This window comes from Rhinatrema bivittatum, chromosome 9 (assembly GCF_901001135.1).
Source record: "Rhinatrema bivittatum chromosome 9, aRhiBiv1.1, whole genome shotgun sequence".
Lineage (NCBI taxonomy): Eukaryota > Metazoa > Chordata > Amphibia > Gymnophiona > Rhinatrematidae > Rhinatrema > Rhinatrema bivittatum.
Window position 1 is genome coordinate 8429491 of NC_042623.1, and position 18991 is coordinate 8448481.

Genomic DNA, 18991 nt, shown 5'->3' on the forward strand with positions numbered 1-18991 from the left:
CTTTCTTGCGTATCTCCGATTCGGGGGTTTCCTTACGGACGGTTCCTTCCTTTCTTCCGAAAGTGGTCTCGTCGTTTCACGTGAATCAATCGGTGGAGTTGCCCGCTTTTGCATGCGGAGACTCCTCTGCTACCGAAGAGAGGGAGTTACGGAAGCTTGACGTGCGGAGATCCCTTCTCCGATATCTGGAGGTCACTAATCCGTTTCGGGTCACAGATCATCTGTTTGTCCTGTTCTCTGGACCAAAGAAAGGAGCTGCAGCGTCCCGCACAACTATCGCTCGTTGGCTCAAGGAGGCCATTGGTTCGGCGTACTTGGTGCGGGGAAAACCTCTTCCCGTGGGGCTGCGGGCTCACTCGACTCGATCTCAAGCAGCGTCTTGGGCGGAAGCTTCTCAGGTGTCGCCTCAAGAGATTTGTAGGGCGGCCACCTGGAAGTCGTTGCATACTTTTGTCCGGCATTACCGGCTGGATGTCAGGGCTACCGATTCCGGGGGTTTTGGAGAGAGGGTACTCCGAGCGGGACTCTCTGCTTCCCACCCTCAGTAGGTTGCTCTGGTACATCCCAGGTGTCCTGGACTGATCCTGGTACGTACAGGGAAAGGAAAATTAGTTTCTTACCTGATAATTTTCGTTCCTGTAGTACCAAGGATCAGTCCAGGATCCCGCCCGCGGTGCTGCGCTGAAGTAATGGAGAGTCCGCTCTGTGTTTTGATTTGCTCTGTTCCGCTTGTTCGCTCTCTCGGTTGGAGAGTCCGTTTCCAGAAGGGGTGTTTCTTTCCCCGTTAGTTAGCGGTATCTAGTTTTGTTTACTTCTCTGGTTGTGTTCTACTTTGACATTCCGTAAGACTGAGGGGCTGTGACTGGCACAGGGGCATATATGGCTCCGCCCACAAGTTTTAGTCTGTCTCCATCTACTGGTGCGGAGTCACAACCCAGGTGTCCTGGACTGATCCTTGGTACTACAGGAACGAAAATTATCAGGTAAGAAACTAATTTTCCTTTCCACCCTCCTGAAGGCTAGGAAGAGTAGATATGGGTTTTGGGATCGTCTACACAGTACTTTTGAATATCAGCTCGAATGATTAACAGTATGAGGACTGTTCGTGTATTGCCAATGGTTCCTTTTGCAAGTTTGTTCTCACTACAATTTCTAATCAAAACATTCTTGTACATAGTTACAGTTTGAGGTTGGTTTACTTGATCCATTCCATGGTTTCTTCTTGCTTTGATATACGCAATACTGAAGGGACGCAGAGGGCGCTCCAGGCTATAAGAGAGCACCCTTCAAGCTTTTCTCTGACTCCGTCTGCTGGAAGGGAGACACAACCCACTGTCTGGACTGATCCTTGGTACTACAGGAACGAAAATTAGCAGGCAAGGAATCATTTTCTTTTCCATAATGCAGCTGCAGACTGGGAGAAACTAGCAAGCTTATTCAGATCAGTTCTTCCAGATCTCTACCCAGGGAGGATGCATTTTCAAAAGATGTTATCCAAGTTGGAGGTATAAAATTGCTCCTCCCAACCCCTCAGGTAAAAGTAGCTGGAAAGAGGGGCAGGACGAGGGTGGAACTGGCAGAAACATGCAGAGGTTTCATTTTTAAATCCCCCACACACACATGATTTATGACATAAACTTGTAAGTAGGTGCAGAATCAGTGGGTACCGGAGTGCCTGTGGCACCGACCAGCCTCACATCCCATTGAAAATGGACTTGCAGACTTCAGAACTGTGTTTATGTTAAGTCTGAGAATCCAGTGAGAGATCACGGAGTATCCCATCCAGATCTAAGTGCATCTGAGTGACCGTGCTGCTTTACCACCTTCTGCTACTTGATAAATGCTTACAAAGTTGCTTCTCAAAGGCTAAAATAATTAATAGAAAGCAAACTAATATTTTGATAAAGTACAAGGGTGAAGAGAAGCTGAAATGTTGTCTGTGATTGCCTTCACAGCTGAGTGCTGGAGGTTGTTAAAGAGATTTACAGATAAAGTCCCACATAGCCCAGGATTACAGCTTCTGGGATGGGACCCACCTATCGGTGCTGCATCCCTTTCCGAAAAGTGTTCCAGGCTTGTGTAATCCACAGATGAGAGAAATCCTATCGGCTCTGGCGAACGTGGACATGAAAGATGCTGCAGGTCGCACATGCAGACTGTCCGGCTGTCTTAAAATATTAACCCAGGTTTCTTGTTTAGGTTGCGGATTAAACACGGCAATGACTGGGCGGCAATTGGGGCAGCTCTTGGGAGGAGCGCGTCTTCTGTGAAAGATCGCTGTAGGTTGATGAAAGACACGTGCAACACAGGTACACTAGTGCTATGCCTACCTGGTCTCTTCCCGAGAACCTGCTTTTCTAATGCATCCATTCTTGTCTGGCTGTAAACTGGTACAAAGGAAACCTCAATATAATCTATAAATGTATCTATTTCAGTCCACAGTGACATGTACTGTACATATTCAAAATATTTGACATTCTGGGGTTTTTTTTAAAGTTCAACTGTTAAAAGACATGTTAGCTAATGATTTTAGAATAATTGTCCAAACCTTTGTATTACCTGCTATTGATTATGGAAATGCATTATTGATTGGTCTTCCTAAATACAGAATTGAAGCAGTTCACTTGCTGCAAAATAGCACAGCTCGTATAATTGCACATGGAAAGTTATCTTATTAAATTACACTGCTTACCAGTAATTCAGCCTGTATAAGGCACTTAAATATGGGGGTCCAGATTACTTGTCAGGTTTGTTCATAGGTTATCACCCTGCCCATGTGTTACGCTCTTCCAGTTTAATGCAAAGAACCGTATTGACTTTTAAACTGTGTAAAGTGGCTGCAACTCGTAAGCGGGCTTTCTCCTGTCTTGTCATTCCCTTTGGAACGCGTTAGCAGTTATGGAACGTAATGCGAAAGTTATTAAAATGTTTTGTAAATGTTTAAAAGCCCACCTTTTTCATAAGAATTCACTCGAGCTGAATTGCACTGTACTAACAGAATTTTATGTTTAATATGTAAATCGCTTAGTATGTTTTGTTGAGTCAAGAGATTTATAAATATTTTAAATAAAATCTATCTAAATAATATATACAGACCAGGGGCTGCACCCCTGCTCACTTCACTCGCCAACTCTGCCAGTGGGCTCTCCGCCCCCAGCTCCCTGTTCCTGCCAAGGTGGAAGATGCAAGCTGGGCAGGGCGAGTGACTTCAGTGTAAGGAAGGGCGGAGAGAGCGCTCTAGAGTTCCCCACCCCACTGAGTGTGCGTGAATGTTGAGGGAACCCCAGAAAAGCGGACGGCAAGGTCAGAGAGTGAGCTTCATGCTGCCCGTCAGCTGGATGTGTGCACTACGGGTGACTTGTACTTGCTCTGTTGGGGTGGAGGAATGCGGGTGTGTGTGGGGGAGGGGAAGAGGTCAGTGGGGAAGGATTGCAGAGGCTGTGAAGGTGGTGGTGGGGTGTATGTATGTGTTGTTGGGTTGGTGTGAGTGGTGTGTGGTGCATGGACACTTTTCTCCCTTGCACACTCCCTTCCCCACCTGTATGGGAATGGTGTGTGTGTGTTGGTGGATAGACCTGTTCCCTCTTGCAATCTCCATTGACTCTCCCTCCCCCTTCTGTGGGGGTGTTTTTATGGGGCTGGTGAGAGTAGTATTAGGGATGAATTGGGGGTGTGCTCCTGTCTGGGTGGATGTATGTACATGCTCTACTTTACCCCTGGGATTGGCATGAATGAATGGTGCATGTTGGGAAATAATTGAAGTGGTGTGGAGTGTGCCGGGCCTGTGAGGTGTGCACATGGCAGAGTGTGGATGGGCATGTCGGGGAGTGACACGGCAAATGGGGCGGGGGGAGTTGGGGCAGGTTGAGGGTGGGGGCATGGGGATGCATGTGTGTTCTTGTGGCTGTGGGAGGGTGGGAGAGTACAGGGTGTGTGCATGGGGGAAATGGAGGGTGGGAGGTATCATGGCGGGAGGATGTGCACTCCTTTCCCCTTTATCCTCCTCTCTAACCTCCGCAATCTTCTCTCTCTCCCCCGTCCGCACTCTTCTCTCTCCTTACCCTCTCCCCTCCACTCTTCCTGTCCCCCACTGCCTTTCTTCTTCCTCTCCTCCCGCTCCCGCTCTCTTAAACATAGAAATGGTGGCAGAAAAGGACCAAATGACCCACCCAGTAAGCTTATGGTAGTATCTGCTCCGCTGTGCAGGTTACCCCCGTGCTTATCAGTTTCCCACACCGTAAAAGTCAGGTCCCTCGTTGGTTGCTGTTTGAATCCTATTCCCCATGATTCCTTGCCATTGAAACAGAAAGCAAGGTTTGAGTTGCATCAACCGTATCTTCTCACTGCTCCCCCTACCTTCACTCTCCCACACCTCCCTCTTCCAGCTCCTTCTCCTCACTCTCGCACTACTTCCCCCCCACCTTTACCCTGCTCCCCCTACTCTGGCCCTCTTCTCCTGGTCCCCTCCCACCTCGGCCTCCGAAGTCATTTTTGTGTGCTTAGTGGGGCCTGGGAGCCTCCACCATCCCTTCAGTTGCCTGCTGCATCTTTTTCATCTCCTGCACTCACGGGGCCCCGGGGAACCCCACCTACCCCCGCTGCTCCTCTTTCGATGATGGGTCCCGGGAATCCCCATCAGCTATTGCGTTGCCGCTCCACTGCTACACTGACTGGCCCCCGCCACGATACGGGCTTCTCCCTCACTATCTGCAGTCCTGCCCGCTGCTCCGGGTGGGTCACACGACGTAATATTACCTGGAGCACGTAACACTCCAATAATAGAGGGATCTGTGTGGTAGATATCTTAAGTTATCCGTCTAAATGACAAGTCCTGGTATATTCAGCCTCTCCTCCGGCTAGATTTTAGCTGGATAAAAAAAAAAGTGCTGCGGGGGCGTAACTGGGAGGAGCTCCTTATCCGGCTGTTGAGCAGTTATCTGGATATATTCAGCGGCACGGCCACACCACTGAATATTCCAGGTAAGTCTGACCCAGCTAACATACTTAGCCGGCTCTGTCTGAATATGGACCTCCTATATCGATATACGTTTATTTGATGAAGTTGGACTTGCCTAAAGAAATGACATCACACAGTTCTGTCCTTTTGGATTAAAAAAAACTCGGCTTTTCCAGGGACTGCTGAGTTCAGAGATTCGTTCCTTTGTCTTTAGTTTTACTTGGCCCAGATTGGCCAAAGGCACAGAGAGGAGAACATTTTGGGGGCCTCGGTTATGCTTAGGGGAGGGGATTTTCACAGCTGTACTGCTCCTTTACCTGTGAGAAACCCGCCCTCTCCTCCACCCCTGGAGAATTGCCCTCCTGCCCCTGCTCACTGTGCACAATGCACACACTTTTCCCTGCAGGAGGGACCGGGGCAGATCAGCCAAACTGCTTGGCGGGACTTCAGTTAGAAATTGGGAATTTTGTTCAGCCAGCCCGCCTGGTCCCCGCAGAGGGGGGCAGGATAACATTCAAAGGGGGGGGGGGTCTTCCATGGGTTAACCTTTTACCCACAAAAACCTTATTGGAAATTGCTCCTGAGGAACATGCAAAATATGCGGGGTAAAAATATCCCCTCAGCCTGCAAATGGCCAGTCAGAATTGTTTGTTTATTTTAAAATTTGTAACCTACCCTATCCACGTGTTGCTTTAAAATACTCCAAACCAACAACGTGGCAGTGCAGGCTTTCTGTGTTACACACCCGCACGTGTGTGTGTGTGTATGTGTATGTGTGTGTGTGTGTGTATATGTGTGTGTGTGTGTATATATATATATATATATATATACACACACACACACACACACATATACACACACACACACACACACACACGTGCGGGTGTGTGTGTGTGTATATGTGTGTGTGTGTGTATGTATATATATATATATATATATATACACACACAGTAATTTCAGTTAGGTAGCCATCTGGATGTTCTGAGTGCCAGTGGGGAGGACGCTGGGGGTAAACAGAGACTTTGGAGAAGGCTGCGTCGTGGTTATGTCTTGATGCCATGTGTCCTGAGAGCCCTGCTGTGCTTTACAACCATCTTCCTCTCTTCTCAGGGAAGTGGACGGAGGAAGAGGAGAGGAGGTTAGCAGAGGTGGTTCACGAGTTAACGGGCACGGAGGCCGGAGACTTTGTCACCCAGGGCGTGTCCTGGGCCGCCGTGGCAGAGCGGGTGGGGACGCGCTCGGAGAAGCAGTGCCGCTCCAAGTGGCTAAATTACCTGAACTGGAAGCAGAGCGGCGGCACCGAGTGGACCAAGGATGACGAAATAAATCTCATACAGAGGTTTGCTTCTCCCTCACAGGCCCACGTTTGCCTCAGTTTCACATCGTTTGCTCTGAATGTGAGATGATGATATAGCGGAGTGGAGGTGCTGGACAGGGGCATTCGCTGGTCCAGGTTGTTTTTTTGGGACTTTGTTGGATAACCTGAGGGAGAGTTATTGAGAATCGCAATTTAAGGAAGCTTCCCCTTACTTCCAAACTGCCACTTGCCTTCTCTCTAACACCGAGCTTTGGAGACGATCTGTAACCGAGCTTCCTCGTTTTGAAGTACACACATTCTTGTGTTGTTTTTTTTTAACTTATTTATTTAGAAATACTTACTGATCGTCCTCCTCATACGTATCTCTCAATGGGATTTACATTTTTCTTCACACACACAATACAAATACAAAAAACCCCATAAATACAGTAATAGCATTATTTAATAAAATAATTAAAACAGAATTTAATGAGGCATCAGAAAACCAGGCAGTGGTTAAAAGCAGACGCCATCAGCCAGGCATTTTACATTCTCACGGGACAGCAGGATGGTAGTCCTCACATATGGGTGACATCATCAGGATGGAGCCCAATCACGGAACACTTTTGTCAAAGTTTCTAGAACTTTGGCACCTACTGGGCATGCCCAGCAGTGCACTGACCCTTCATCCAGCAGGGGTCCCCCTTCAGTCTTCGTTTTTCCGTGCAGCAGTAGCCACGTGGGTTAAGGAGCTCTCTGGAGATTCCTGACAGGAATTTTCCTCACGGAACTTCATTCAAAAATTTTCAAAAAATTCTACCCCATAGGGGTCCCCCTATCGATATTCATACTTCGCGGTCGAAAGGTAAGGTTTTACCCTTGTTGCGGTCTATTCCCCTCGAGTTATACCTTCGGGGCATACCGGCCATCGACCGCACTGCAGCTAAATTTTTCTTGGAGTCATGGCATCGGGTTTTCGTCGGTGTCCCGACTACTCGAACGGTGTCCATCACTGATCTGCATGGGGTCTGTGTTATGTGTTTGGGGTCCGGCCACGATGTCCTTACTTGCACCAGATGTGTTCACATTAGTTAATATTGTCTGTAAAGCTTGTTGCTAATTATTGTTTATTGTAAACCGAGGTGATGTTATTAACGTGCCGCGGTATATAAAAAAAAAAATCACTAAATAAATAAATAAATGTGCCCAAATGACACCTAAGGGTCGTAAGGCTCGTTTAGAGAAGATGGACTTTCTCTTTCAGTTAAAAACCACGACTCCATCGATAGCTTCGACGTCGTCCGAGCCGGTGCCATCGACTTCTCGCCAGCACAGGGACACTACTGCTGTTCGACCGGTGTCGACGATTCCAAAGGTGTCGATTGCCTCCTTAAGTAAGAAAAGGACCGAGGATAACATCGTGAAAAGCGTCGACACCGCCATCGGAAGGCTCAGTCCGTCGATCCAGGCACGTCCGCTGCATCGACGTCGACAGAGCCACCGACAAAGAAGCCCCGTCCAGAAAAGGCCCCATCCTCTTCTGTGACTGGGTCACCGAGGCATTCCTCACCTTCAGTGGTGCCGGTTTCCGCGTTCCACCTTCACCGGTGGACCCTTCGGCTACGCCAGTGCTGCCTCCTACTCCAATGCCAGGGTTCCATGCCCCAGGCTTCCGTGAGAAATTGGATCGGATGATCCAAGAGGCCATCAGTAAAGCACTTCAGGGCTTCCAACCTCCATCGACACCAGTACCGGTCCCCAAGCCCGTCACCGATCTGATTCCCCTAGTGCTCGCACCGCTACTGGGTAGATTGGATGCCCTGCCTCCGATGGAACCAAGAGCACCAGTGGGTTCAGTACCTTCCACACTGATTACATTATCGGATGATGAGGAAACACCGTTACCCATTCCACCGTTTGGAATTTTACCACAGACTTGTCCATCAATGTCACTGGTCCCTTCGGTTCCTCCATCGATGCTGTCGGTGCCTCCTCCAATGCCGTCGATACCTCGTCCTGGTCCTTCAGGATTAGCACCATTTCTCCCTGCTGAAGACCCATTAGGTGCTGGAGATCAGCCCTACAATCCTTGGACCGATGATTCATCCCAGGATTCAGATGATCTACCATCAGAGCCCTCTCCCCCAAATGAAAGACGACGCTCTCCACCAGAAGATCTGTCTTTTATTCATTTCATCAAGGATGCCCTCCTAACCAAATTCCACCACAGTTGTTGTGCCTGTTGCACTTCTTTGGGTGCATGTGGTGTTTTGCTTGGGCATCCTCAGATCAGTACTCACCCATGTGTGAGGACTACCATCCTGCTTATCCTGTGAGAAAGCAGAGTTGCTTACCTGTAACAGGTGTTCTCACAGGACAGCAGGATGTTAGTCCTCACGAAACCCGCCCGCCACCCCATGGAGTTGGGTTCATTTACGTTTCTTATTTTATTTTTCACACGTACTTTTACTATAATACGAGACTGAAGGGGGACCCCTGCTGGCTGCAGGGTTGGTGCTATGCTGGGCATGCCCAGTAGGTGCCAGTCAAAGTTCTGGAAACTTTGACACAAGTGTTCCGTGATTGGGCTCCATCCTGTGATGTCACCCATGTGTGAGGACTAACATCCTGCTGTCCTGTGAGAACACCTGTTACAGGTAAGCAACTCTGCTTTTTCCTAAATTTCAGCATATCCTGATCCAGAGTCCTGGGGCAGAGGCTGAACCTCCAAAATGCTTTCAGGATCAAGACAAGCACGTTTTTCCTCTCCTCGTCTGACAGAGACTTGTTTGCTTCTCCCGTCAGGATAGCAGAGCTCGGCGTCTTGGATGAGAACGATATAAACTGGGACATCCTGGCAGAAGGATGGAGCAGCGTCCGCTCCCCGCAGTGGCTGCGAAGTAAATGGTGGACTGTGAAAAGGCAGATTGCGAATCACAAGGAGGTCTCCTTCCCCGGTAACGTGGCCGATCACTGCAGGGTAGGGGTAGAATTAACATCCATTAGAAGCTGGCCAGGAAATCATGACATTGCATTTAAAGCCTAAATCTTGTCGGGTCAGGAATTTTCCTAGGGTAGATTTTTCAGACGACCAGCATAGGCCACAATTCAAGTTGAATACAAGTTTTATACTCCACTTCTTGGAACAAAGTGCAAAGTGTATGTCCTTTAACATAATTACAATACATTGCACCCTGTCTTACAGCATGGTGTTATTAGATTTTATTCTATAAAATCCCCAGAACCTCCCTCCACATCTCACATCAGTAATATAATCCCTGAAAATTCCAGGGAAATGCTGCAGTTTAAACAGGAACCTTTGCCATTTTCTACAGTCAAAACTGTGCTTTTTGTTGTGTTGGAGAGGGGTGTGAAGCACGACATTCAAATTAGCTGAAAATTATAAAGAATTCTTATGAGGGGAAGCAATTATTGGTGGAAAGAAGAGGTCATATGAGACTAAAAGGAGATGGTCCAAGAGCAACAATACAAAATATTTCTTCCCAGAAAGGCTGAAGCATGGAGGGAGCAACATTCAGGAAAGTCCAGGACAAACCCAACAGATCCAAAGCCAGAGATGAAGTAGAGGGCTGCAGACTGGGCAGTTCTTCTCTTTCTCATAGGCTAGGGTAATAGTTTCAGTGCTTTTTTTCTGCATGTGATAGACAAAGTTTTTATTGACGATAGACTTTCATTCTCCAACAGTGCTAATAAAAGGTCTGAGGCAGCTGCATAAGACGCAGAAGAACTGCTGGGAGCAGCAGCTTTCAGAGAACAAATCCAGCAGTGGAGTCCACAATCTGAATTCAAACTCCGGGGTTCAGCACCTGCAGATCCGAGTGGCTCGCTTGGAAGACAGCTCTGGCCTCCCCCAGAGCCCTGTGACAGCACTACAGATACCAGTACAGATCACTCACGTGTGTAAGTATCCCCGAGCGCCACAGATACCACTACAGATCACTCACGTGTGTAAGTATCCCAGAGCTCCACAGATACCACTACACATCACTCACGTGTGTAAGTATCCCAGAGCTCCACAGATACCAGTACAGATCACTCACGTGTGTGAGTATCCCAGAGCGCCACAGATACCAGTACAGATCACTCACGTGTGTGAGTATCCCAGAGCTCCACAGATACCAGTACAGATCACTCACGTGTGTGAGTATCCCAGAGCGCCACAGATACCAGTACAGATCACTCACGTGTGTGAGTATCCCAGAGCTCCACAGATACCAGTACAGATCACTCACGTGTGTGAGTATCCCAGAGCTCCACAGATACCAGTACAGATCACTCACGTGTGTGAGTATCCCAGAGCTCCACAGATACCAGTACAGATCACTCACGTGTGTAAGTATCCCAGAGCTCCACAGATACCAGTACAGATCACTCACGTGTGTGAGTATCCCAGAGCTCCACAGATACCAGTACAGATCACTCACGTGTGTGAGTATCCCAGAGCGCCACAGATACCAGTACAGATCACTCACGTGTGTGAGTATCCCAGAGCTCCACAGATACCAGTACAGATCACTCACGTGTGTGAGTATCCCAGAGCGCCACAGATACCAGTACAGATCACTCACGTGTGTGAGTATCCCAGAGCTCCACAGATACCAGTACAGATCACTCACGTGTGTGAGTATCCCAGAGCTCCACAGATACCAGTACAGATCACTCACGTGTGTGAGTATCCCAGAGCTCCACAGATACCAGTACAGATCACTTACGTGTGTAAGTATCCCAGAGCTCCACAGATACCAGTACAGATCACTCACGTGTGTAAGTATCCCAGAGCGCCACAGATATATTCTCAGTCTTATGAATGAATGAATTTATGTTGACTGGTAACAAAGTGGCTTACTTTTATTTTGTGTTTTACTATTTTTGTATTTTAATTGTTTTTATTGTAATGTATTAATTTGTTGTACATTGTTAAAGATCTTATTGTAAGATCTATATAGCGATCATAAATTTTATAAATAAGTAAATAAATACTCCACAGTCCGTTTCAGTAGAGGATGAGACTGTCCAGATATCTCCAGATGTCTGTAGTTTAGGGATAGTCCGTTACCTCTTTATGTGGTGTTAGTGCTTAAATCCCTGAGCTATGATTCCTGACGACACCTGGGAGGGAAAGCCCAAATGCCTGCTCACAGTTTTCCAAATCTTGGGGGGTGTGATATATGTGGGCTCGCACAACTAGTCTTGCGTGCTCCATGGAGCAGTTCAGGCTGTGACAACATTGGCAGGTCCAATCCCCCACCAGTTGGACCTCCAGTAAATACCCGGGCTTTGCCCAATCCCTCTAAACCAGACCAGTGCACCCATTAAATCTGCAGCCCAATAGTATCCTTCTAAATAGGGCAGCGCCAGTCCCCCCACCTCTTTCGGTCTCCATAACGTCAGGAGCTTGATGCTTATTATGCCGTATAAATTTTACTAATGTTCCCCTCAGGTAAGTAACACGGAACATGCTGGAAATAAATCTATTATCCCGATTAGAACATTCATTCTACCTGACCATGAAAGGAGTCTACCATCTCACGCCACTACTGCATAGTTATGTTTCTATAAATCAGTGGGCTTCTTAGCCACTCAGATATTTGATCTCATCCTTTGCTATCTTGAAATTAGAGAAGTAGTGGGGGGATAAGAACATAAGAAAATGCCATACTGGATCAGACCAAGGGTCCATCAAGCCCAGCATCCTGTTTCCAACAGTGGCCAATCCAGGCCATAAGAACCTGGCAAGTACCCAAAAACTAAGTCTATTCCATGTTAACCATTGCTAATGGCAGTGGCTATTCTCTAAGTGAACTTAATAGCAGGTAATGGACTTCTCCTCCAAGAACTTATCCAATCCTTTTTTAAACACAGCTATACTAACTGCACTAACCACATCCTCTGGCAACAAATTCCAGAGTTTAATTGTGCGCTGAGTAAAAAAGAACTTTCTCCGATTAGTTTTAAATGTGCCCCATGCTAACTTCAAGGAATGCCCCCTAGTCTTTCTACTATCCGAAAGAGTAAATAACCGATTCACATCTACCCGTTCTAGACCTCTCATGATTTTAAACACCTCTATCATATCCCCCCTCAGTCGTCTCTTCTCCAAGCTGAAAAGTCCTAACCTCTTTAGTCTTTCCTCATAGGGGAGTTGTTCCATTCCCCTTAACATTTTGGTAGCCATTCTCTGTACCTTCTCCATCGCAATTATATCTTTTTTGAGATGCGGCGACCAGAATTGTACACAGTATTCAAGGTGCGGTCTCACCATGGAGCGATACAGAGGCATTATGACATTTTCCGTTTTATTCACCATTCCCTTCCTAATAATTCCCAACATTCTGTTTGCTTTTTTGACTGTCGCAGCACACTGTACCGACGATTTCAATGTGTTATCCACTATGACACCTAGATCTCTTTCTTGGGTTGTAGCACCTAATATGGAACCCAACATTGTGTAATTATAGCATGGGTTATTTTTCCCTATATGCATCACCTTGCACTTATCCACATTAAATTTCATCTGCCATTTGGATGCCCAATTTTCCAGTCTCACAAGGTCTTCCTGCAATTTATCACAATCTGCTTGTGATTTAACTACTCTGAACAATTTTGTGTCATCTGCAAATTTGATTATCTCACTCGTCGTATTTCTTTCCAGATCATTTATAAATATATTGAACAGTAAGGGTCCCAATACAGATCCCTGAGGCACTCCACTGTCCACTCCCTTCCACTGAGAAAATTGCCCATTTAATCCTACTCTCTGTTTCCTGTCTTTTAGCCAGTTTGCAATCCACGAAAGGACATCGCCACCTATCCCATGACTTTTTACTTTTCCTAGAAGCCTCTCATGAGGAACTTTGTCAAATGCCTTCTGAAAATCCAAGTATACTATATCTACCGGTTCACCTTTATCCACATGTTTATTAACTCCTTCAAAAAAGTGAAGCAGATTTGTGAGGCAAGACTTGCCCTGGGTAAAGCCATGCTGACTTTGTTCCATTAAACCATGTCTTTCTATATGTTCTGTGATTTTGATGTTTAGAACACTTTCCACTATTTTTCCTGGCACTGAAGTCAGGCTAACCGGTCTGTAGTTTTCCGGATCGCCCCTGGAGCCCTTTTTAAATATTGGGGTTACATTTGCTATCCTCCAGTCTTCAGGTACAATGGATGATTTTAATGATAGGTTACAAATTTTTACTAATAGGTCTGAAATTTCATTTTTTAGTTCCTTCAGAATTCTAGGGTGTATACCATCCGGTCCAGGTGATTTACTACTCTTCAGTTTGTCAATCAGGCCTACCACATCTTCTAGGTTCACCGTGATTTGATTCAGTCCATCTGAATCATTACCCATGAAAACCTTCTCCATTACGGGTACCTCCCCAACATCCTCTTCAGTAAACACCGAAGCAAAGAAATCATTTAATCTCTCCGCGATGGCCTTATCCTCTCTAACTGCTGGTTGCTTTTGTATAGTTTTTTCTATCAAGTTTGCAATTAAGGGTAGGTTTGATACTGGTCTGTAGTTGCTCAGGTTAAGTGGGTCGCTGTTTTTCTTCTTTAAAATCGGTTTCACGATAGCTCCTTTTAGATTCTTGTACTTTGCCATTCTGGGACATCATTATAGAATTCAAGCCCTACCCTTCAGGCTGGCTGCTGAGCCCAGGACCTTTCTCCAAGCTCTTGGTAGTGGTGGTGGCATGTCTGCACAAGGAGGACATTCTTCTCCATCTGTAAATGAACAGTTGGTTATTTTGGGCCAAAAACATGTGGATGAGAGTCGCTTGGCTTTGTGCAAGGTAATCTCCTTGCTTCAGGAACTAGGCTGGGTGGTCAATTTGGCCACAAGCAGTTTACAGCTGTCTTAGTCACTTGCATAGCTCGGGGTGCGTTTTGATATGGCTCAGGGCAGAATGTCTCTGCCAGAGAGTCGCATTCAGAAGTTGATTACTCAGGTTCAGGTCCAGAGAGGAACACTTCACCCAACAATATGGGCTTGTTTGCGAGTCTTGTGAGAAGCAAGCCTTTTGGGTTGGAGGGCTCGCTGTCATGAGCTGGTGATGCAAGGTTGCTGGATTGCTGAAGAGCATCAGTGGACATTCATTCGTTTGGCAGTGCATGCAGTTTGCTATGCGTGCAGCTCATTGAGTGGCTGGAAGCTTGAGCGGTTAAGGATAGTGTCAGCCAAAACCATGTCGGTGGGCTATATCTGTCATCAGGGAGGAACTAAAAGCTGACAGGTGTCGTCGGAGGTGGATGCGCTCATGATGTGACTGGAACTACATGTCCATGATATATCCACATCCCACATTGTCGGGAAGGACACTGTATGGGTCGACTTCCTCAGCAGGCATGGCTTGGACCTTGGAGAGTGGGAGTTGGCAGACAAAGTCTTTCAATTCATAGTGGCACGCTGGGGTCGCCCATATCTAGTTTTGCTGGCAACCTCGGGCAATGCGAGGGTACCACGGTCCTTCAGTCTCGGAAGAGTCCAAGAGCACTGAGTTTTGAGGCTGTTGCTCAGGTCTGACCACAGAATGGGGTGTTGTATACCTTCCTGCCATGGCTGATAATAGGCCTGAGCCTTCAGAAAAGAGTGCAGGTCAGACCAAAACTATACTTCTGGGGGCTCCGGATTGGCCCCGGAGGCCGTGATATGCTGATCTTCAGAAATTGCTGGTGGACAGTCCTCTCAGACTACCACTCAGGAAGGATCTATTGCATTCCCAACGATCGGGTCAGGTTTTGTCTTGTAGTTGGACCCTTGAGAGGGCTCGGTTGCTGAAGTGTGGTTATTCTTCTGCAGTGTTTTCCATCTGGCTCCAAGCCAGAAAACTTTCTTCATCTCTAACTTATGTTAGAGTTTGCAGAAGGTTCAAGAGCTGGTGTGAGGAGCAAGATTTCTTCCTCCTCGCAGTTGAAATTCCACTGATATTGGAATTCTTACAGGAAGCCTTGCATGCAGGCTTGGCCCTTAATACTGTGAAGGTGCAGGTAATAGCTCTCAGTCTGCGGGCAAGTCAATGGTGGACCATTGTTTTCCTTTCCAGATGTATACAGGTTTTTTGAAGGGAGTTCAGCCTTTAAGTTCTCCCTTACAGCTACCGGTGCCTCCTTGGGATCTTCATCTGGTCTTCAGTTTTGTAGTGGGCCCTACTTTTCAGTCAGTGCATAGTTCCTCCTTGGAAACAGTTTTTCTCATATTGTTCTGTTCAGCAGGGCAGGTTTCTGAGCTGCAAGTTCTTCTTACACGGATCCATTGCTACTAATGACTCCAGGGAGGTACTGCTTCAAATGGTACCTTCATTTTGCTGAAAATGTTTTCAGAGTTTTATTTACATCAGTCTAATTCCCTGCCTCCGTTGGATTGGGATTGTGATGGGGTCATTGTCTGTTGCATGCCTTGGATTCCAGTGGTTTCTGATATGGTACTTGAAGATTACGAAATCTTTTAGAAAGTTGGATCCACTGTTTGGGTTCCATGATGGAGGTATACACGATAGGCACAGCTTCAGTTGTTACTTGTCGAGATCTATTGATAGCAATATGGTCCTCCTTAGACTACTTTCCATTCCTTTCCGTTTGGATGTTTGGGCCTAGGAGGACATGGTTTTCACACGTTCAGTGTTGTCGGGTCCGTGGGCAGCCTCCTGCCCTTTTCGGGAGTTGCTTTGGTACATCTCACTGGTGTGGATTGATCTCCCTGAGTGCAGAGGAGGAAGAAATTACTACTTACCTGATAATTTCCTTTCCTCTAAGGGAGGCAGGCCAATCCACAACCAGCCCTGGGCTGCCTACTTGCTTTTAGTGCATCCCTTATATGTGGATGGCGCAGAAGTGTTCTGTCATTTTGGTGAAGGTAATGATATATCCAGTCCTTGAGATTAATGAATGTTAACTCTATTTACTGAGCTCGGTGTTTTCACCTGATTGGAAGCCTGAGTAGTTGACTGTTAAGTCATGTTCAAGCATGAATGTTGGTCGGTTCATTGTCATGTTCAACATATGAATGGTTGTCTGTTAATAGTCAGCATGAGTGCTTGTCTGTTCATAGTCATGTTCGGGACATGAGTGGTTCATGTTCAAGTATATTCAGTTTGTGCACAGCTTGGCTTTTTCAGAGAATACTGGCAAGCTGATGCCAGGGCAGGGCTATATGTCTGTGACGTCAGCGAGTCAGCTTTACTCTGTCTCCATCTGCTGGTAGAGGTGCATAACCCACTTGTGGGGTTTGGCCTGCCTTCCTTAGAGAGAGGAAATTATCAGGCAAGTAGTAATTTCTCCTTGCTGGGTTTTTTTTTATTTTGGTTTTTTTTTAAGGCGTGTGCAGAATTTTATGTTTTTTATTATGTATGTTTTACTGTGAGCTGCTTTCGGCCTTGGTACAGGTGGCCTATAATTGCAATGAAATGAAAGATCACACATGTGCCAGAAGTATCTTCTGTTATAATTAGCCATTTTTCTGTTCCCTCAGCCTCGGCAGATTCTCCTGCTGTTTCCAGTGACTCTGAGACAATGACCCTAAACAGTGCGACATTGCAGACGTTTGAGATCCTTCCAGTAAGTTTGCTTTACCCTCGTGTGTCTTACAATTGCACTTGTTCAGACACAGTATTTTCTCTCATTATTTTCGTATATTTTTATTTTATATTGTTTGTGGATTTATTTATTTATTTATTTATTTAACGTTTCTTTTATACCGATGACCGTTCGCACATCGCATCGGTTTACAGTGAACACAAAACCATTGGGCGGGGCCCTTACATAAAACAGATAATATACTGAACTAGGAAACATATGATTGAAATTAGGGGGATTGCAGAAGTATTCAGTAAAACTATTGGGTTTAAAAAAGCAGTAAACTGAAGGATACACATAAAGACTGATCTTGTTGATGTCACCCACCCTCATGAGAGGAGACTCACATGAGCAGAGTTTTACGTACATTTTCATAGGCAAAAAAATAAGAAAAAGGTTCATTGGCTCCCCGTCTACCTTTACCAAACTGTTAAGAGAAGCAGTAGAAATATTATAGTAACAGAGTGAATGACAGCAGAAAAGTACCAACGTGGCCTATCCAGGCTGCCCAGCAGCAACCTTTCCAGCTCCTGCAGATGTGCATAGACGTTTCCACTCGGAACCTGACATCCACCTCCTAAGCTGGACCACTTGCCTTGTGTTTAGGGATGCAGCTTACCCCCTTGCCTCCAGAACGGAACACTGCATTCTAAGTGAGCACGCTTCCTGGACAGGTCATTGATGGGGTCTCTCCTTGGGGCCGAATATCAAAAATGATAGAGAGAAGCTAGAGGGTAAATATCAGAAAAATAGGAATTATAAAGCATATGTACAATAAACTTCATTAAGGAAAAGCGGGAGCTACCATGAAATGAATCTACCCTTATTCTCAGAAAAGGATCCCAAATCTTAATCAACTGGTGAAATCTGCCAGGCATTTCTCGGGTTCTCTGGTTCATAGTGGCTTTAAATTTTAAAATTGAATAAAAGTGAAAACAATAAATAGTGTTATTTTCTTAAGTAAGTAATGGAAAACATATATAGACATGTAGGGAACCATTCTATAAACTACATTGAGAGTATATTTGATGTCTCTCGTTGCCTGGCTGTAGAGTGCTACGCAGTGATGGTTACAGAGAGCGATTAGAAAGCATCGGTTCCAGTACAGATCTCTGGGACACTGGACTATTTATTATCTTCCATTGAGAGACTCTGTTTCCTGTCTCTTAACCAGTTTGCCGTCCACGACAGTGGGCACCCCTTAGGGCTCAGGCTCATGCAATCGGTGCTGCCTGACACCAGAGGGCCTGCAGGATGCTCTGTGTGTGTGTGCGTGTGTGTGTGTGTGTGCGCCTGCATGAGAGCCTGAGAGACATGGATTTGCAGTCAGAGCATGTTAGGGAAGAGGACTCTGTATTGCTTGGGTTGTCTGGTTCACAACTGAAGTATATTTTCAAAACTAAATAAAAGTAGAAAAGAGAATTATTCTTCTAAGATATTAACAAATTAATTGAACAGCCTGTGCCCGTGCGAGAGCCTGTGTAAGCGTGTCTGCGTTGGTCCTGAGAGACAGGGTTTTGCAGACAGAGCATACTGCTTTGCACAGTGTACCTTCTGCTGTTCAGGGTGCCACCTTGTGGCCACAGACACACATGACATTGTGACTGACTGACACAAACCTTTTTTACATATATATAATAGATTTATCTCATTTTCTTTTGTAGTAGCTATAATTTTTTACATTGCTGACTGAGACAAAAGGTTCAGCCACTCCTTACACATACTTCTGGGCTTGGTATTGTTTTCCAATGTCTTAAAATTGCTGGATCTACTCATTATATTTTATAAATGTTTCTGATCAGATTATCCAGATCATATCCTAATAGTTGCCATGTAAGGGATACAAATAAATGTAAATTCCTGTTCATACTCCAGATCAATGGTTCTCAACCGGTGTTTCGCCAAGCCACCGGCAGGGGTGTCGCATACTTCCTGGTCTCCAGCTACTCTACCCTCCCTCTCCTCCACCCAGCAAAATGCACACAATTCTTCGACGAGCACTGCTGCCGTTCCTGCCCGGGCTATCAGCACATTCAAGCGCGGAGGGGAACAGAAGCAGTGTTCATGGAAACTGGCAACAGCAACATGGCCTTTTCTTCTTCCAGCCCTTGCGGTCCAGAAGACGAAGTGATGTTCAG

The 18991-nt window shown here is 46.2% G+C and overlaps 1 protein-coding gene across 5 annotated transcripts in view; it reads left to right on the forward strand.

Annotated features, from left to right (window-relative positions):
- Positions 1-18991, forward strand: part of DMTF1 (cyclin D binding myb like transcription factor 1) — a 128380-nt gene that overhangs the window by 60248 nt on the left and 49141 nt on the right. For all 5 annotated transcript variants that reach the window (XM_029615216.1, XM_029615215.1, XM_029615218.1 and 2 more), the window contains exons 9-13: positions 2200-2309; positions 6068-6296; positions 9060-9211; positions 9960-10175; positions 16750-16835. In XM_029615216.1, coding sequence (XP_029471076.1) covers positions 2200-2309; positions 6068-6296; positions 9060-9211; positions 9960-10175; positions 16750-16835 — 793 coding nt within the window. The remainder of the gene's footprint in view (positions 1-2199; positions 2310-6067; positions 6297-9059; positions 9212-9959; positions 10176-16749; positions 16836-18991) is intronic.